This window comes from Argopecten irradians, unplaced genomic scaffold, assembly GCF_041381155.1.
Source record: "Argopecten irradians isolate NY unplaced genomic scaffold, Ai_NY scaffold_0750, whole genome shotgun sequence".
NCBI lineage: Eukaryota > Metazoa > Mollusca > Bivalvia > Pectinida > Pectinidae > Argopecten > Argopecten irradians.
Genome location: NW_027188217.1, coordinates 13,327 through 32,520, shown reverse-complemented (window position 1 = coordinate 32,520; position 19,194 = coordinate 13,327). Strand labels below are relative to the sequence as shown.

Below are 19,194 nucleotides of genomic sequence, written 5' to 3'. Positions count from 1 at the left end.
TTTTATGAGCATTCCATCCAAATTGATGATTCATGGCATTATAATACGTTATCTAAACTACCTCACAATACTGTTTTAATCAGTGGTTCTCCTGACAATTATTACGACACACATAATAGAATCCTCATTAAAACTCCGCCATCTTTGTTATCCCAACCAGGAGTTAATGTTCTGTCCCTCTTCACTGTGGAGGATACTGGAGTTGGTAGCTCGGTGTTATCCTAGCCGATACATCCGAAGAGAGGATACTGGTGAAGCCATGTTTTGATCTGGCGTTCATCGAAATCCCGAGGCGAAAATCGAAGGGAGGGGACTCTCCACACACACACTGTGAGGCGTCGATGTCCCGCCGCGAGTCCTCGTAATCTGTTACAGAGAGGCAGTGTAGTTACTATCTATGCGTTGGAACCCCTCCGACTGAGGTTTGGGTCGGTCGTTTCAGTTCGGAGAGAGCGTCGTGCTGTTGCGCGTCTTCCGCGCGAGGCTTTCTTTTGTTTCGCGTCCTGGTATGAGTCATTCCGTGACGTCAGACGGAGCACGTTCAAATCCAAATTTAGGTGATCCCATGCGGCTCTGTATGAATTTGTAAATGCCAAAGCCGGTTCCTGCAGCAACAGAGGACTTAATGCCCCGACCGCTCCAGCAAGGCATCTCCGTCTTTGTCGTAGTGGCATCCTTCTCGTCTGTGTAGTCACACGAGCATTTTGGCTCTGACACACACGTGTTCTGTAGGGAAATACATATGTGTTATACAATAAGAAATATATGGGTTCTACTCTGAAATGATATATGTTTAACAGTAAGAAATATATGTGCTTTAAAAAATAAAAATGTGACAATATCATTTTTTTTTAATAAATCTTTATTCAATTTTTTGTAAAATGTTTAGCCGTTTAATTATTCTTAGTTATTTGAAGAAAAACTACTACCTGGTAACATTAAAAATAAGCCCTGTAAAATCTTCTCTCGATAACATCTTACAAATGAAGAATAAGATTTATAAATGTATTAAATTTCGAAATCTCACAATTGAATGTTTTAACAATTAACGTTTTATAAGATAATTTTAAGATTCTATACTTAAATATGATTATCCATGTTTTATTCGTAAAGTAATAAAAAATTCAGTTATAAGCATCTTAAATAATTGTGTTCTTTTTAGATAAAGACTGTTTTAATTGTTTATGGATAATAAACTTTGTATTTTAATTTTTGTATATATAAATCCATGAAGACAAATTACCACAATATCGCGAATCCATCATATTTACAAATATCTTCAACTTACCCCATAAACAACAGCTGTAAGCACACAAAGTGTCAACAATAAGGCGAAGCCCCGAAGAGACGACATATTCCATGTGAACTCCCTAATTGTTTGTTCTGGAATATGTTTTAGAGCTCCAGTCTAAACTCTCCCTAAATTGTCAACAGGGATCAGAGTACCGCCCGTACTGTGTATTAGCTTTTCCGAGGTTTGATAGGTCAATATATTAAAATCGCGGACCAAATACACGACCTACAATATTACATCGTCGTGTACCTTGTGACATACAAACGGGTCAATATTATCAAAATGCTTGGGTATTCTGCTTATGTATCATGTTTATTTTGGACCCTCCTATCCTAAAACACCGAAAGAGTTTGTTGGCAAAGACTAAGCCAAGGACGAGCTCTTACATTTAGAATAAAGGTGATGATTTAATGTCTCCACATATCATGCTGGTTTACGGATTAAGGTATAAGAAAAAGTGACAGTCATTTTATAAATCAATGTCAACACACCGTTTCTGATACGTACAGCCAACATTTTATACTAGTAAACGATTTCTGACCATGGGGTAAACTCTAAAATCTAAAGCGGGAGGTCACAGCCTATGTATATTATAGGTATCATTTTAAAAGAGTAAAAAAGCAATACTAGACTACACGATCATCCGTCTCTAAATAGACTGAAAAAATCAGAGATAACCACTAATGTTTAGAATGAATTAAACCATTGAGTCAGTTGATCAAAAAATAGGGAATTAGGGAATAATACGGTATCCCATTCTATTGTTTATTAAATCAATCGCCATTCATCATCAACACCTTCACGGTGGGGAATCACGTGGTTTGTAGTTGGTGTGTTACACGAATCAAAAATGGCGGCCGCCAGCAGTTTTGCCAGAAAAGGAGGTAAGTCACTTAAAATACCCTTTGTATCGGCATTTTATAGTGACGAGCATATGATGATATACATAATTCTAGACCAACCGATACCTTAGTTATGTTGCAACGCTCTATACTTTTCAGTAACATTCTGACCAACATTTTGAATCGGTTCACGATTTTTGCTCATAGTAGAATTGGTAGTATATACACAAACATACACTTTTCGTACGTTTTCTGTGTTTAGACGGACCATTCGCTGTAAATGTCATATTGTCTAAATGTTATAGTCGGCATGTATAGCATATGTTCGTCACTATAAAATGTCGATACAAAGGGTTTTGTATTTTCAGTGACTTATCTCCTTTTCTGGCAAAACTGCTAGCGGCCGCCATTTTGATTCGTGTAACACACCAACTACAGACCACGTGATTCCCCACCGTGACCTTTGATTGCGAACTTAACCGATGAATCGGAGGGGGCTTCTGAATTAAGGAACATACAGTAAAACACCTCAAATCAACGGGAGGATTGATGTTCATTAGGGGTTGGGAGGGGTGGTGGTCATGGATTGTGGAATGTGGTAAAAATGCATTGATATTTTGAAGAGTAAATAATGCCGATTATGTTGGGTTTCCTTGAGTCCAAACAAAGGAGTGGCTGAGCTGCTAGCTAGAGTAAACCTGCTTTCTATCCATAGAGTGACTGCAGGCTGAAGGCAGTCTTTCGACAATCAGGGGAAATTGTTTTAAAATAATCCTAAGAAACAGTTTCTTATGTAATTTTGCCATCCAAAATTAACGTAACAAACATTACAGTAGTTTGACGCTAACCAGGACATACCACATAAACGGGTGTATCTCTGAACGCCAACATTTTGGATTTACCTGTAGGGTAGTTTGGTGTCTTCCAGTCTAGCCAACTTTTGAGATTTTAGGTGAGAAACAGGTAGGGTAAACGGTTGGCCAGGGTGGAATAGGTGTGTTTTACTAAAACAACACAAGTTTCTACTATTACTACACTGACAGCACAGGTAAAACTCAGGGAAAAACCATATCCTAGTAGAGACAATTTGATACACTTTTTATGGTATATGGAGAAACTGAAAGATTCATTAGATGTCGAAATTTTGTTAAGAATTATACAATTTTGGTTTATGTTGGTTTGTAATAAAATAAATTACCAAACCGCACATGTATGTAGCATGGATTATATTGATCCAAAATATTATTATATCAGAAAAGTTGTGTACCACATATTAACTGTTTAAAGAACGAAATTAAACAAAAACTGTTAACGACAGAATTTATACAAGGGACACCTTGTCACACATTAAGTGTGTCTGAGTGAGATTAGAAAAGAAACATTTATCATGTTGACAAAATATTCCAACCTGTCAATTCAATACGATTGAATTGAAATATAAGGAGTGAATCTTGCTTTTGTCGATTTCATGGGGTGATGAATTTAGTTCGCCTTGAAAAAAATAAAACATGTCTTAAAAAATTGTCAAATAGAAAAAGAGGAAAGATGTTCTATTTTACATCGATTAAGATGTAGAACCGCGTAGTTTAGCTACGCTGAAATGTACATGTATTATAATATTAAGTTTCACCAGTATCTTGCGACGCGTCATTGCTGAACTTGTATATATATATTATGCTTTTTTCATTATTTCAATAAGTTGTAAAAAAAAAAAAAAAAAATGCAGTACTGTGAATGGCAGATTCAAATCATACAATATATATAGGTAAGTGACTACTTTTCACAAGAAATTTAATTAATTACCTGGTGGTCACTCGGGTATGACCAAGTTTGACCAAGGTGTGAAAACAGGAAAGTTGGCCAGACTGGAATTATGTTCACTTAGAAGGTTGGCTAGGGTGGAATGAACCGGTAGTTTGTTGTGACAGTGGTTATAGTCTTTTTCCTAAAAGCAGTCCCAATGCCAACAGGTAAATTTACCTGTAAAAGTTACCTGTGTTGATACTTATCTAAATGTATATTATTATTTTTTTTCAATAAGTGTTCAGATTTAATATCAGATACATATATATACATTATATATATATATATACATTATATATGTTTCTGTTAATATCTATGAAAATATAACAATAGAATCTATGAATGAAATTAAATTAAATTAAATTCGCAATGATTAATTTCAAGAATTTTAAAGTTTTCCTTGGTAAATCTAAAATCTCTGGTATAAATCTCATTAGATTTTCAATAGATTGATACTAAAATCAAGCAAAATTCATTGAAACTTATTTCACATGGAAGTAACTTTCCCATTCAGTAATATCAAAGAAAAAAATCCAAAAAGGAATTATCCTATTTCAACTTAGTTTAACACCAATTCGATTAAAAGTTTGAAATAATATAAGCCTTTTGCCAGTTGAAACATAATATTTTTCAACAAGGTCTTCCATATATGTCTGTTAAGTGACCTTATATACATATATAGTACATGTAACATCTACGTTAATTACCTACAAAAGAGTAAGTGAATTTATGTCAAATATGATTTCAAAACTTTAAAAATGTATTACTTGCACTTGACTGACCTTTTTAAGTTAACAGAACATACAATATATTTTGAAAGTTGCATTTAAGATACATCACTTATCATCTATAATGTGTATTAAAATGAATATGGTTAAGACCTTAAGTAACAGTCTTCAATCTCATTTCATTTAGTATTTTTACATTATTAAGTGACTTCTAAAAATATTTTGTATCTAAAATACATAAAGAGCATTAAAAACCAATGATATATTATTACCAATGTTTATAAAACATCATATATGTGTGTTTGTGTCGGCTTCAATAGATTACCAACTTAAACTATAATAAACAGGTCAAAATTTCCAACAAAAATTAATTTAAACTTTTATGATATTGTTTTTCTCCACTCATTTTCTAACCAAATACTTAAAGGTGAAAAAAGAAATCAACTATGCATGGTCACAAGAAATGAAAGTTGGCTAAGAATGTAGCCCTAGAGAACTCCTATGTCAATACATTGATCAAGAAATCTGTTTTTCTGATAAAATTGAGACATGATTTGTAAAAACAATATTTCACCTGGAACTCAAAATGCATTGTTCTTAATAATCCGCATGTAGCTCCTTAATAGTTCTTAGCATTTGCAATGTTTATGATTTTATGTATATTAAAGCACCGATTATCTTTAATTAATAATTTACATTGTATGTTGTACGGAATGTATATTGAAGGATTTTTTTTTCTCCTCCAAAATCCACCAATGTTACCTATGATACTGATTGAAATACAGGTAAATCTCAGGTGACTATACAGGTGAAAATAAAGACAGCTTATATGAAACAGTATATAATTGCCTTCCTATTGTTTCCTAAAACAACACCTACCTATTTTCAATTCATTTTATTCCGTGGACCTTACGGTCCATAAGTACAAATTACATCATGTAAAATATACAATTGATATAACAAATGAGATGGAGAGTGATTCATATAATAGATAATAAATTTCCAGCCAAATGTCTCAACTTTTTAACTTTTCTGACCTTTTCTTAATAGCAAAATGAATAAATTTACCAGTATTTTGTAATTCTTTAACGTTGTTAACGCTTAATAATTTAACTAATTTAAAAACACTTGGTCTTCTGTAATAATATTTCTTAATATACTTTTGGCGTAAATCATCATAAAATGGACATTGTAATAGAAAGTGATATTCATCTTCAAGTTCATTTAAATCACAACATGTACACAATCTATTCTCTCGTGGGATATTTTGTTTTCTACCCTTTTCAATATTCAGATTGTGTGCCGAAATTCTTATTTTGGGTTAAACATTTTTTATATACAGTGTCAATAGGCTTTCTTAAATAAAAATTGTAAACAAAAAATATCATATAAATGTTTATACAGTATACCTCGTGATGTATTACTTATATTGTTGATAACCTCTTGTCTATATACCTCATTAATTCTATTTTCAATAATATTAAATGTATAACAGTCAACGTATCTATCATTCCAGAGGTATGCTAATCCAATTTTTGCTAGTTCATTTTTAATGTTAATTGACCATTCATCATTAGTTTCAATTCTAGTATCTAAACATTTCTTTTAAAATACAGTTGGAAGTACCTTTTAGTTTTATCCAATACTTCAAAATTTTAATTTTTCTGGTTATATACAAAGGCAACCTTCCTAGTTCTAAATAGACAAAATCATTACAAGTTGTTTCATTTACTCCAAGAACATTTTTGCAAAAGTTAGTGTGCACCTTTTCTACCTCAGGAGCTTTATGATATTGTTGATAAATATGTTGGCGTTCAGAGAACACCCCACATAAACAATTTTAATATATATTTTACCCGTTTAGCTTTGGCTTCTAATGTGTATGTTGTTCCTTTCTGAACATTTTATTATATTTATTGAAATGTTTTAAAAGTTGAAACGTATAATTGATATCAATATCTATTTATCAGCTTTTCAAAAAATCAATTCAAAGCATCATAACACTACAGGTGATATCGCCTTATTTCTCTTAACACAAAAATCACAAGTGTAAACGTTCTGTCTAATACTATTATTTAAATGCCAGACATTGTGATATTATATTGAGGTCTCTAATTTATTGTCTAGTCATAGATTATCTAAAAATTAATTAAAATTTGAAATATGATAGATGATAAATTCAAAACGTTTTGATTATACATATTTAAGACTGTCTGTTTTTCTACGTGTGTAATTTTTGCTTTTTTTTTTACCAATATTACTATAATATGTGTATATGCCAGTTCTTCAAACCCATATAATACAAATGGTTGTGTGTATATGCGTTAGTCTTGTTTAATTCGTTTGTTCTTTTCTATTGATTATAAACAAGTTGTTTTATCATTAATAAATCAAATCATCGCAATTACAGAAAACACAAGATTTGGACATTTGGGATTAAAAACTGAACTAAAATTGATCATTACAATATGTACAATGTTAAAGCTAATTGAATATTAAGCGAGAGTTCCGTGTCCAAGAAACCAATAAAATATATATAACAGATGACAAAGGAAAGATAAGCATTGCATTGTAAAAGTAATTAGTCTACAAGTTGTTTATAAAACTGACTGCAATTACGATAATTATCACTGTAAGTTATCTACTGCTCGACCAGCACAACACAGATCATGTCACTTGTCTGTGCTCTATATTATTAAAAAAACAACTATCTTAATGAAAAAAAAAATATATCATTTTAATGTATCGGTTTGGCTTCCTGCTGGAGGCTAGCCAGGTCAACTGTGATTGACTTAATCGATACCAGAATTACAAAGACAATGGAAGCACTTTGATATATAATGAGTAGCATGACTTCAAAAATATGGCCACCACCTCCAGGTCGTAAATTGGAAATTTTCATTTGGTTGGTCGACTTTTTTCTTCATTATTTGCGCATGTATTTGTGAAGTTGTACCGGCTACTTGCAGTAAAATAGGTTTCTAAGTGTCATTGTAAGTTAAAATAAAGCATAATAAAAGCATTAGTTATCGATATACATTGTATATATAAGGGTCTTACAGTACATACCACCTAAACACTGTGACCTTTAGCTCCCCACAGTTAGGTCTCATGTACGGTTGTAATAATCTGATAAACCAACAATATCAGTGTGAAGTACACTTATTTATTTCATTGTATATCAAGTAATTTTTTTCTGTGCCGGATATCAGTGGTATGTAATTTATATGTTTCTGGCCACCAATTGATTCTTTTCATATTTAGTCTTTAATAAATACTGAATGTTCATATTTGCGCGTGGACACAAAGAAAATCGATATGTTGTGTATTGGGACCACTGTTTAATACTAAAATTGATAAAGAATATTGTAATTGAACAGAAATTGTCATTAAAAGCCAATTAGCCCGCGGAGATGACTTTATAAATATACATATTTAGCACTATCACTAATTAACATTTATATCACATTCCTTTAGACTCGAGTGACAAGATCTATGTGGAGTGGGAAAAAAAATTTAAAGGACTATTTCACCCAAAACATAAAACGCTTAACGTAAAATGGAAATACATATGATTTTATCATATTTTCATATATTTATCTATTTAAGTCTTGGTGAAAGAAACGATGTGTTTTATGAAAGAAAGGCTTGTTTATTTCCCGTGATTGTGATATCAGAGGTAAATGTCAGGTCACTTATAGAATGTGTATCTTACACTGCTAATGAAGGACGAGACACACTCAATTACACTTATCAAACCGGACAATGCACTGTGTTTATAGAAGACAACCATGTACAGTCTGCTTGTAAAGGTGATGAGGATTATTTCAAACTGACAGGTAATTATCTATTCAAATATTATCTAATTATTTCACATTTAAGGGTTTTTTGTTATATTTTACTGGTTAGTTTTTTTCTTTATGCTTGCAAGTACCTTTTTCTTTAGATAAACAGAACAGATTTTCTGTTAACTTCGCAGCTTGGTATTCCATTGTAACAGACCAATTAAAAGATTTAAAATGCGTTGATTCATTTTACATCATATGATGATGATGTGATGATGATGATGATGATAACGATGGCGACGATGTTTCGAACGATGGCGACGATGATGAGGTATTGGCCGATGATGATGATGATGGTGATGATGATGATGATGATAATGACGAATTGAAAGATGACGATGATGATGTTTTATTGAAATATGATGACTATTTATTGTAAACTTTTTAATATTGTTCTTAACTCTGGTATCATACCAGAAGTTTGGACAATTGGAGTAATCAATCCTATATATATAAAAATAAAGGAGACCCATAGGATCCCGATAACTACAGGGCAATCACTCTTTAAACAAGCTGTTTAGGAAAGCTGTTTACATCTATAATATATAATCGCCTGAATCTTTATGTAAAGCAAAAGCAAATTCTTTCTATTAATCAAGCAGGATTCCGTAAAGATCATTCAACAGTCGATAATATTTTTATTTTACATATGTTGATATCTTTTTACCTGAATAGTGGGAAAAAACTCTACATTAATATATTTTAGAAAAGCTTTCGATACGGTTTGGCGAGTTGGAATATGGATGAAACTCCAAAAATCACATATTAAAGGCAAATGCTTTACTGTTATTAAAAATATGTACATAATGGAAAAGTATCAGATTTTTTCCCGTGTTTAAATGGTGTAAGGCAAGGCAAAAATCTTTTCCCTATACTATTTTCACTATTCATAAATGAATTAGAAACTTTTTTTAAGTCTATGAAAAGCATTCCTCCCGCAAAGATAACTGAAGAGATATCATCTGAGTTACAGCTTTTTGTTGAAATCCTCGCCTTGTTCTATGCCGACGATACACTTCTGTTTGCAGAAACTCCCGAAGGACTTCAAAAAGCGTTAGATATTTTCCAACATTATTGTGATATTTGGAAACTGAAGGTAAATGTCGACAAAACTAAAGTTATGATTTTCTGTAAGCCGAAGTCAACACAAAATCTTGATTTTTATTTGCGAGATGCAACACTTGAAATTGTGGATAATTTTATATATCTTGGTGTAATATTTAATTACAATGGAAACTTTTTAAAAGCAAAAGTTCGACATACGGATCAAGCGCAAAAATCCCTTTTTGCAGTATATAAAAAAATTCGTAACCAGGCTATTCCAATTGATTTACAATTAAAGATTTTTGATGCGGTAGTTGAGCCAATTCTCTTGTACGGCTCGGAAGTCTGAGGGTTTGAAAACTTAAAGAAACTTGAACAAGTGCATTTGAAATTTTGTAAAAGGATATTGAGAGTGAGATCTAGCACTCCTAATTTCATGGTATATGGAGAACTTGGTCGGTTTCCATTTGAATTAAATATCAAACTTCAAATGGCTCGTTTTTGGAATAAATTGTTAAGTAATGATGAAAAATTAAGTAGTATTTTAATGAAATTAGCTCTTTGTCTACAAGAAAATGGAACTCATTCCTTAGCAAAATTAAGAGTATATTTGATGAAACTGGTTTTTCATATATATTTGATAAAAAAATTATCATGCCTAAAATGTTTTTCAAACACTATTTAAAACAAAGGCTCCAAGACCAGTTCATCCAAAACTGGTTTTCTGATGCCTACAACTCATCGAGAGGACAATTCTATTTAATTTTTAAAACTGAATTTATATTTGAGAAGTATTTGACAATATTGTCCGAAAATAACAGATTGCAAATAACCAAAATACGTACCTGTAACTTAAACAGGCAGATGGTGAAATATTCCTAAAGAAGATAGACTTTGTAATATGTGCTTGGAGCATGTTCGAAATGAGTTTCCTTATTTGTTTGTTTGTAATAATGCTGTTGTCCAAAATTTGCAAAGAAAGTATATTCCAAACTACTTCCGAATTAACCCAAATGATAATAACATGAAAGGTTTGATATCAGTTTGTAATAAGAGTGTCCTAAATGGACTCTCCCTTTTTCTTAAAAAACTTAATCCTCTACTATTAGCGTAATAATGATGCTACTATAGAATCAATATATTCTACATTTATCATTTAGGTTTTTTTTTCTTATTAAATCATGAATGAAATATTTATACTTTGTGTTTCGTAGTAGTTTTGTATGGTAGCAGAAAATAACTTAATCCTCTTTCAATTTTTTATTTATTTTATTTCCTTTTTTTTTTTTTTTTTTTTTGCATATTTGTTATAAATCAAGTACAGAACGTTTAAGAACATAATTTCTATTAATCTATTTAAGAATATTGCAGGAAAGCACATATATATTGATTAAGAATTTTAAATGGATGTCGTTGATACATTTTATGATAATTGTAAATTAGGAGGAAAGATACAGATTTCTCATTTGAAACTGAAACTTTAAATTGTTACCAAAACTAACATTCATGTATACTAGATATTTTGAACGCTTCTGCTAAAATCATCAGGCTACACCTTAGTTTATCCTTACTACATATTGTATTATGTTGTAGGTAACTGTCAGTCTGTACCCGTACCGTCAGGCTACACCTTAGATTATCCATACGACATATTGTATTATGTTGTAGGTAACTGTCAGTCTGTAGCCGTACCGTCAGGCTACACCATAGATTATCCTTACTATATATTTATACACCTAGGATTTTCCTTACTGCATATTGTATCATGTTGTAGGTAACTGTCAGTCTGTACCCGTACCGTCAGGCTACACCATAGATTATCCTTACTACATATTGTATTATGTTGTAGGTAACTGCCAGTCTGTACCCGTACCGTATGGCTACACCTTAGATTATCCTTACTACATGTTGTATCATGGTGTAGGTAACTGTAAGTCTGTACCCGTACCATCAGGCTACACCTTAGATTTCCCTTACTACATATTGTATCATGTTGTAGGTAACTGTCATTCTGTACCCGTACCGTCAAGATAAACCTTAGATTTTCCTTACTATAAATTTATCATGTTGTAGGTAACTGTCAGTCTGTAGCCGTACCGTATGGCTACACCTTAGATTATCCTTACTACATGTTGTATCATGGTGTAGGTAACTGTCAGTCTGTACCCGTACCATCAGGCTACACCTTAGATTTCCCTTACTACATATTGTATCATGTTGTAGGTAACTGTCATTCTGTACCCGTACCGTCAAGATAAACCTTAGATTTTCCTTACTATAAATTTATCATGTTGTAGGTAACTGTCAGTCTGTAGCCGTACCGCCAGGATATAAATTAGATTTTCCTTACTATATATTTATCATGTTGTAGGTAACTGTCAGTCTGTACCCGTACCGTCAGGCTACACCTTAGATTATCCTTACTACATATTGTATTATGTTGTAGGTAACTGTCAGTCTGTACCCGTACCGTCAGGCTACACCTTAGATTATCCTTACTACATATTGTATTTTGTTGTAGGTAACTGTCAGTCTGTACCCGTACCGTCAGGCTACACCTTAGATTATCCTTACTACATATTGTGTTTTGTTGTAGGTAACTGTCAGTCTGTACCCGTACCATCAGGCTACACCTTAGATTATCCTTACTACGGCAGCAAAGCGAGAGGAAGATATCTTTGTGATACTATCACAAACCAACAACCGTTCGACAGCTGTCCAATCGTCAACTGTAATAATCAACACTTAAATATTTCTACACCGGTGTCTTGTTCAGGTAATTCAATACTTTATACTGTATTTTGGCAGTTCATCTGAATATGGCTTAAATCGATGGGTATCTTAGTTATAAAGATAATATAGACCCATATCCAATAGGTTTTCACATTTTCACATTGATTATAATTCAATGTTTATAAGAAATTATGTGTACACAAAAAATATATTATCATGCTGACGTTAAACACTGATGTTCAAATCTATCGACTTGGTCGCCATGTCCTTATCACCAGCTGTATCATCTGCACGTACCGATCTGTGTACTGTTTGTTAGAAGTGACAAATATATTCACTTAGATAAATATTTCTCTTTATCATTGTAATTTTGTTTGATATGAAGTGAGTTTTAATTTATTAGATTCATAGAACTACAATAACGAAGATTGGTGACCAAGCAAAGGCGATATTTCAAAATTGATTAATAAACTTACTTGCTATGCTACGTATTAAATGATTTGTGAATAATTAATCCACAGACGCTCTAAACCCGTATTTGTAGAATTTATTACAAACCCAACAAACGTATGTTACAGTTAAAGACTTGTTCAATACTAGTCAGGCTGAATATGAAGGCGGTGTAACCTGTACCGTCAATGGCGTCACCTGTCAGAGATGGGACTCGGACTACCCACACGTTCCTGATTACTTCCGTGGGAGGAGCGACCTTGGAAACAGGTGTCAGTATGAAAGCGAACATCGTCCCTGGTGTTACACCACGGACCCTGAACTAGTGTGGGACTATTGTCCGGTGGAGGACCTGGATTGTGGAAGTCCGCCCTCCATGACAGGCATCAACACCGAATGGCCATTTCGAGGTTCCTACGGACTAGCATGGTACCAGTGTGCGACCTTTACAACAGATGATCCCCTTACCAGTTGTCCAGTGGCGCGTTGCGATGGTGACCTCACGTGGACACCAGTGAACGTCTCATGTTCGGGTAATTACGTTCCCGAAACGAAGTGGAGGATTTATATTAGTATATCTTCTCCTCACCTGCTCTTACCCCTCCCCCTCCATTGCTAAAAAAAACAAATACTTTTTAATATTCTATATATTTTTCTGAGCCCTTTTGACTCCCTGACCACAATTAAGCATTGGTTGTCATATTTTTGACATGCATTAGAGTGTAACATACATTGGGTGTTCTAGTATGTATGTTACACACCATCGTCAGTTACCATGGTTAATTAGCCTACGGTCTGATACCGTAGGTCGCAAGATACTAGTTGCGTCTTTGCGGAAATTTCGACCAATCAGAATGAAGCTTTCTTAGTATTATGGAAGAAGAATAAAAACCAACACTGCGACCTCCATTGATAATGAAGAGTGTGTTAAAAAAAATTTGTACCAAGACATTTGTAATATATGTTTTCATCCTATGCTCTTTTCCAAAGATAAACAGGATTTATGATAAAACATCACAATTAATAATGATAAGCGACGCGTAGCGCCTCAGTTAGACTGTTGAAAATTTCTCCCACGCGATTTCTCCCGCATTGCAATTCCTGAAAGTTGACAGGTATAAGACAAGGGACAGGGAGCGTGTCCTATTTACCTGTGTGTCTATTTGTAGTTCGTCCGTGTGTGTCCCGGTGTCCTGTCAGTCATAATTTGTAACCTGATTGTCCGGTTTACGTACGGGTATGGTAGTGCGTCCATGCAGGAGTATAAGTGTATGGTTGTGGCTATGAGGGTATATAAATCGTGTGCAAGGGGAACCGCGGGACTAGAAATACTTTCGAAGTGAACTAGTCATGAGAGTAACTCATTTCTTCTTGTTTAATCCTGTGGCTTTCGTTATTCCATCGTTGTTTATGCAGTTATCACATGCTATTTGCGTTTGTCTGGCACAATATGTGACAGTAAAATGAATTTTATTGCATAGTTGGCCTGACCAGATTTCGAAAACAAATAACATCCATACACAAACTATCACCGTTGCGTCTTGGCAGTGTCATGTCCGGTCGGGCATTCCTTTTTTATAATAGTAACACAAAACAGTTCCAACGTAGCACTTGTGTTGCGCATTATGATTGGTCGATATGTTTAAATATAAAACGCCGATTCCCTTGTCTGGTGACTCGTGGTATAAACGGAGCGTAGTGGAGTTTAGACACTAGGATTCTATCAGCATTGCGTCTATTTAAAATAGTCATTATCGTTTTAAAAATAAAATAGATAAAAAAATAAAGCATGAAAATAAAACTTAAAAGTCTGTATAGAAAAAAAAATATCAGTCGATGGAACAGCCTATGGTTTGGCGGGAAATAGTGCCACTGCCTTCCGGTATGAAAACCGACTGAACAATAGCAGTAGATGAAATAGTCCTATCGGTAAAACGGATATACAAAGATAAATACAACACTTCAATCCATTTCAAATATTTTAATAAGAGTATATTTTCATATTGATCAATTTTAAGAATATTTTAACATTTTTAGTGAATTTTCACACTGACTATAACCTAGTGTTTTCTTTGACCTCTTGAACTCTGATTATAGTATTTAGTACGACAAGGCCTAACTGACAATGTTAATATTGGAAAATATCATACATTGGGCTTAAGTAACATCTAGGTTCTGTGCAGTGGCCATGTAAATACATGCATATCAAAATGTTAACATTGCATAAGCTGGGATAAACTTTCGGTTATGACGTCGCCAACTAATCCAATAAATTTAGAGATTTGTACCCATTAAATGAAAAATTCAGATTTTAAGCTCAAACATAGTACATCACCAAGGACCTCATTGACCTAGGAAACTTCATACGCGCCTTCTATGGTCGCGCTAGGGTCCACAAGGTTAGTGTATTGCTCAAAAAATAACCCATATGTCCAGTATACGCATCCGGTGATCTTGTGTTTTTTTTTTGTAAACCTTGAGCTCAAAATCCGATTTTTTCATTTACTGGATACAAATATCTACATAGAGTTTGGTTGTGGTGTATTTGTTATTCTATTGTGGTTATTTTGATACCTCATTTGTTCAATGCGGTTGATAAATGTTATTTTTATAACTGTTTTTTTAATTTTCTAGTGAAATGTGAGATGGTGGCTATTTTGATAACGCCACAACCGGAAATTTATCCCAACTGATGCAAGTTATCTATCTTATCCTCCTTACCGTAGTCATAGAAAAAATGTTATAACGCCAACATCCCGTTCCATGAGCGAAATTCCCTCCACATACAATAACAATAGGCTTATGAACCGGTGAAAGAACTCATCAGATTCGTAGCATATCAATTTATTTAAACGTGTTTAATAAATTTCATATTACGTATAGCCATCAGTATAAGATTACCACATAACTAGTATTTATAGAAATTAAGACTTTCAATTTTTATGAGTGGCGATATCAGGTCCGGATATGACGTTTCCCGTATATCCCGATAATCGTGCAGTCATATTTTGATTTTGTCGTCAATACCTGTGGCGACAAAATAGTGGCATTACACGTGTCTTACTGTACCTTAAGTATGGTCATAGGCATGGCTAACGAATCACTAATTAGATTAATGATAGTTGGCTGATTCCTCTGTCTGTTTTCAGTAAAAGACTGCTACAATGGCACCGCTCTTACCTATGAGGGAAGAGTCTCCTGTACACAGACGGGCTTCCCCTGTCAGAGATGGGACAGTGACTACCCACACTCACATGAGATACTCGCAGGACGAAGTGATCTTGAGAACTGGTGTCAGATTGAGGACGCTAGCAGACCATGGTGTTTTACAACTGATCCTGAAGTACAATGGGAATATTGTACAGTACCGGAATGTCCATAGAGTTAGGTATCGATGGAGACTATGATTTAATAATATGTTTTAAAGATTTGACAATGTATTATAAACTATCTGCCGGAGAGTATAGGAATAGGTGAATAATATTAAAAATGTATTCATCTGTTCCCTTTACATATGGAATCATTGACAGGTTTTGAAATGTAATTATGTGTTATTATCTACACTCTGCTGTATATATATTTTTTCACCATTGAACAAATGGTTCAAAGTACTAATATAAAGAGCTCAACTGACACTAGTGTATAGATCTGAAATTAAATCTTATACTGAAGTGATTTTCCCTTACGTAGTTGTGCACCTCGATCGCAAAATTTTAATCACTGGAGGAATCATACTTTCGAGAAGTCCGAAGTCTGAAATCATTGGAATCTACCATTTTATAGACTATTGTATACGTTAGTTTCTCTAGTCTAATTATTTTGACTTGACCACATCAACCATGAACACAACACACCAATAAACAATGCTTTACCCCTTCTTCTGAACTGGTGATGTTTTTAGTATTTTTTTCAAAAGAATACCGTGTTAGCAATACATAATACGTTTTAAGCAATATGAGTGTATGACAGTAACCAAGGGATATTACAAAAATTAATGTTCTGAATATATTGTTTCATATTGTATGACACGTATCGCCTGCATTCACTTTGTTAAAAAAAAATCCGACACACATACTGGGTATGGTCACTAACTAATTTATATTTCAAATAGTTGTCTACTATTATCATTAGTACATAGGCCATGGGCTAGGAGGGTCCCACATGCACCCCCCCCCCCCCCCCAAACCTCCGAACCAATATTTTTCTTAACCCTTATGACCCACTGATCACAAATCAAAATGTTAACATTTGCATAAGTTGGGATGAACTTCCGGTTATGACGTCATCAAGATGGCCGCCATCTCGAATTTTACTAAAAAATGAAAAATAGTCATAACATTGACATTTTTCAACCGAAGTAGACAAATGAGGTATCAAAATGACCACAATAGAACAACAAATACATATCAGGACCAAATAATCCAATATATGTAGTGATTTTTACGCAGGAAATGAAAAAATAGGATTTTAAGCTCAAAAATGGTAATTTTTTAGTAAATTTTTCATATTTTGCTTGACACAGCAAACATGTTTTACAATAGCAAACTATTATTTCTAAACATTTTTTTGTTCACTAATAAATCAGTTTAACCAACAAAAACAAAAAAACAATGTAAACATTGGATAAGTTCCGGTTATGACGTCATCAAGATGGCCGCCATATCAAATTTCACAAAAAAATGAAAAATAGCCATAACATTGCCATTTTTCAACTGAAGTAGACAAATGAGGTATCAAAATGATCACAATAGAACAAAAAATACATATCAGGACCAAATAATCCAAATACATTTAGCGATTTGTACGTAGGAAATGAAAAATAAGATTTTAAGCCCAAAAATGATAATTTTTAGCAAATATTTCATATTTGTCTTCACGCAGCAAAAATGTTTCCCAACAATTATTATTGATCGTAATCAGTTATTTGATATCTTTTCGATCAGTAAAAACAACAACAAAAATATATAGAAATGCAAAAGACAATTATTGTTATACCCTCATTAGGTTTACAAAACATCACCGGGTGCGTATGATGGGCATATGCTATTTTTCGGACTCCAAACCAGCGTCTCAAAAATATTTTTTACAGCACAACACCTACTGATAAAGTAACAAATGTAACCTAAGTCTGTGATTCCGTTTATATCATTAACAGTTTCCAGAACGTTTGTGTCTTTGAAAATGAGAACATTCATTGTTTATTTGCTATGCATAGCATAAGCAAAATAATAAATGGTTACTACAGTGTCAGATAACCATTATCATTGTGCGTGCTTTCTCGCCTTGCTGCTCCATCCACTGAAAAGACTCGGCATGTTTGGTAGCTGGTAGTCCAAGTCATCAGGAATAATCGAGATATCAGTATCAAATTCGTTGAAAGCAAGAGCGTCGTCTTCAATGTCGATGAGTTGATGTGACACTACATTACCAGTGTTGTTGTAGCCTGTCATCTTTCATGACCCATCCATGGTCAGAGTTCATATCAGGAACAACAGGAGATGTGGGATCTCCCTCAGATTCTAACATATCGTATATGCTTCTCGTTTCAGACTTCTCCGGCATAATGGAAACTACTCCAGATCCACATTATTCGAATGGTGGAATTGGTTCTCCTTAGAACCATTCATCAATCTCGTTGACCCTCGTGCGACCATAAATGGCACAGGTGATATCATCGAGGTCATTAATGAGGCCATAAATGTAAATGTTTTTCATTGGTTTGACTCTTCCCACTCCTTTGAAGGTGCTGGTTGTGTCACATATGGTGTATGCGTAAAGAGACCATTGAAGACTCTCCAGAAAAAAAGTTCTCTACAGTGCTTTCCAGTCTTGGTAAATAGTGGAACTTCACTGCAGACCTCATTTATGACCTCAAAGAACCCACCTGTGTCATCTATGGTCACTGAAGGTTCACGAGAATGAGGAATTGTGCTTCATACGAATCCAGGAGAACCAGCTCAACCCTTTGCAGAATATGGATCTGGTGATCTGCCGGGGAAGTCTGGAACATCATATACGATATGTGAATCACTAGGTTGGAAACAGGAAGAGCTCCCACATCCCTGAAACCGATGTTTCTTATGTTAACTCTGGCCATGGACGGTTGACATGTTACAACCACGATGGCAACCCGGTAATGTAATATCACATCAGCTCATCAGCTCATCGCCATCGAAGACAAAGAACCAGTGAAAGAAATATTTGACACTGTTAAGTAGCCATCTGACATTTCCTTACGTTATACACAGGAAATAACACTGGATGTGCTCATTCTAAAAAGCACAAAACGTTTCGGAAAGTGTCATGGTATTTACGGAATGACAGAATTACCTCAGTTTTAATTTGATACCATATAGCTATTAGTTGACGTTTTGATGTAATAATTCAGTTTGAGACGCTACTAGTCTACAAAATTTCAAACATAAAAATGAATTATTTTGAAGTTTCACTTAAAT

General features: G+C 33.9%; 1 protein-coding gene and 1 pseudogene across 1 annotated transcript in view; one reads left to right on the top strand and one right to left on the bottom strand.

The window, feature by feature from the left end:
* Window positions 1-67: 67 nt before the first annotated feature.
* Window positions 68-1,460, bottom strand: LOC138313570 (uncharacterized; annotated as a pseudogene).
* A 684-nt stretch (window positions 1,461-2,144) lies between these two features.
* LOC138313569 (apolipoprotein(a)-like) overlaps window positions 2,145-19,194 on the top strand; it is a 29,605-nt gene continuing 12,555 nt past the window's right edge. Inside the window, exons 1-7 of the mRNA XM_069253961.1 lie at window positions 2,145-2,178; window positions 11,150-11,224; window positions 11,406-11,486; window positions 11,630-11,779; window positions 12,153-12,332; window positions 12,868-13,272; window positions 15,889-16,098. Coding sequence (XP_069110062.1) covers window positions 2,145-2,178; window positions 11,150-11,224; window positions 11,406-11,486; window positions 11,630-11,779; window positions 12,153-12,332; window positions 12,868-13,272; window positions 15,889-16,098 — 1,135 coding nt within the window. The remainder of the gene's footprint in view (window positions 2,179-11,149; window positions 11,225-11,405; window positions 11,487-11,629; window positions 11,780-12,152; window positions 12,333-12,867; window positions 13,273-15,888; window positions 16,099-19,194) is intronic.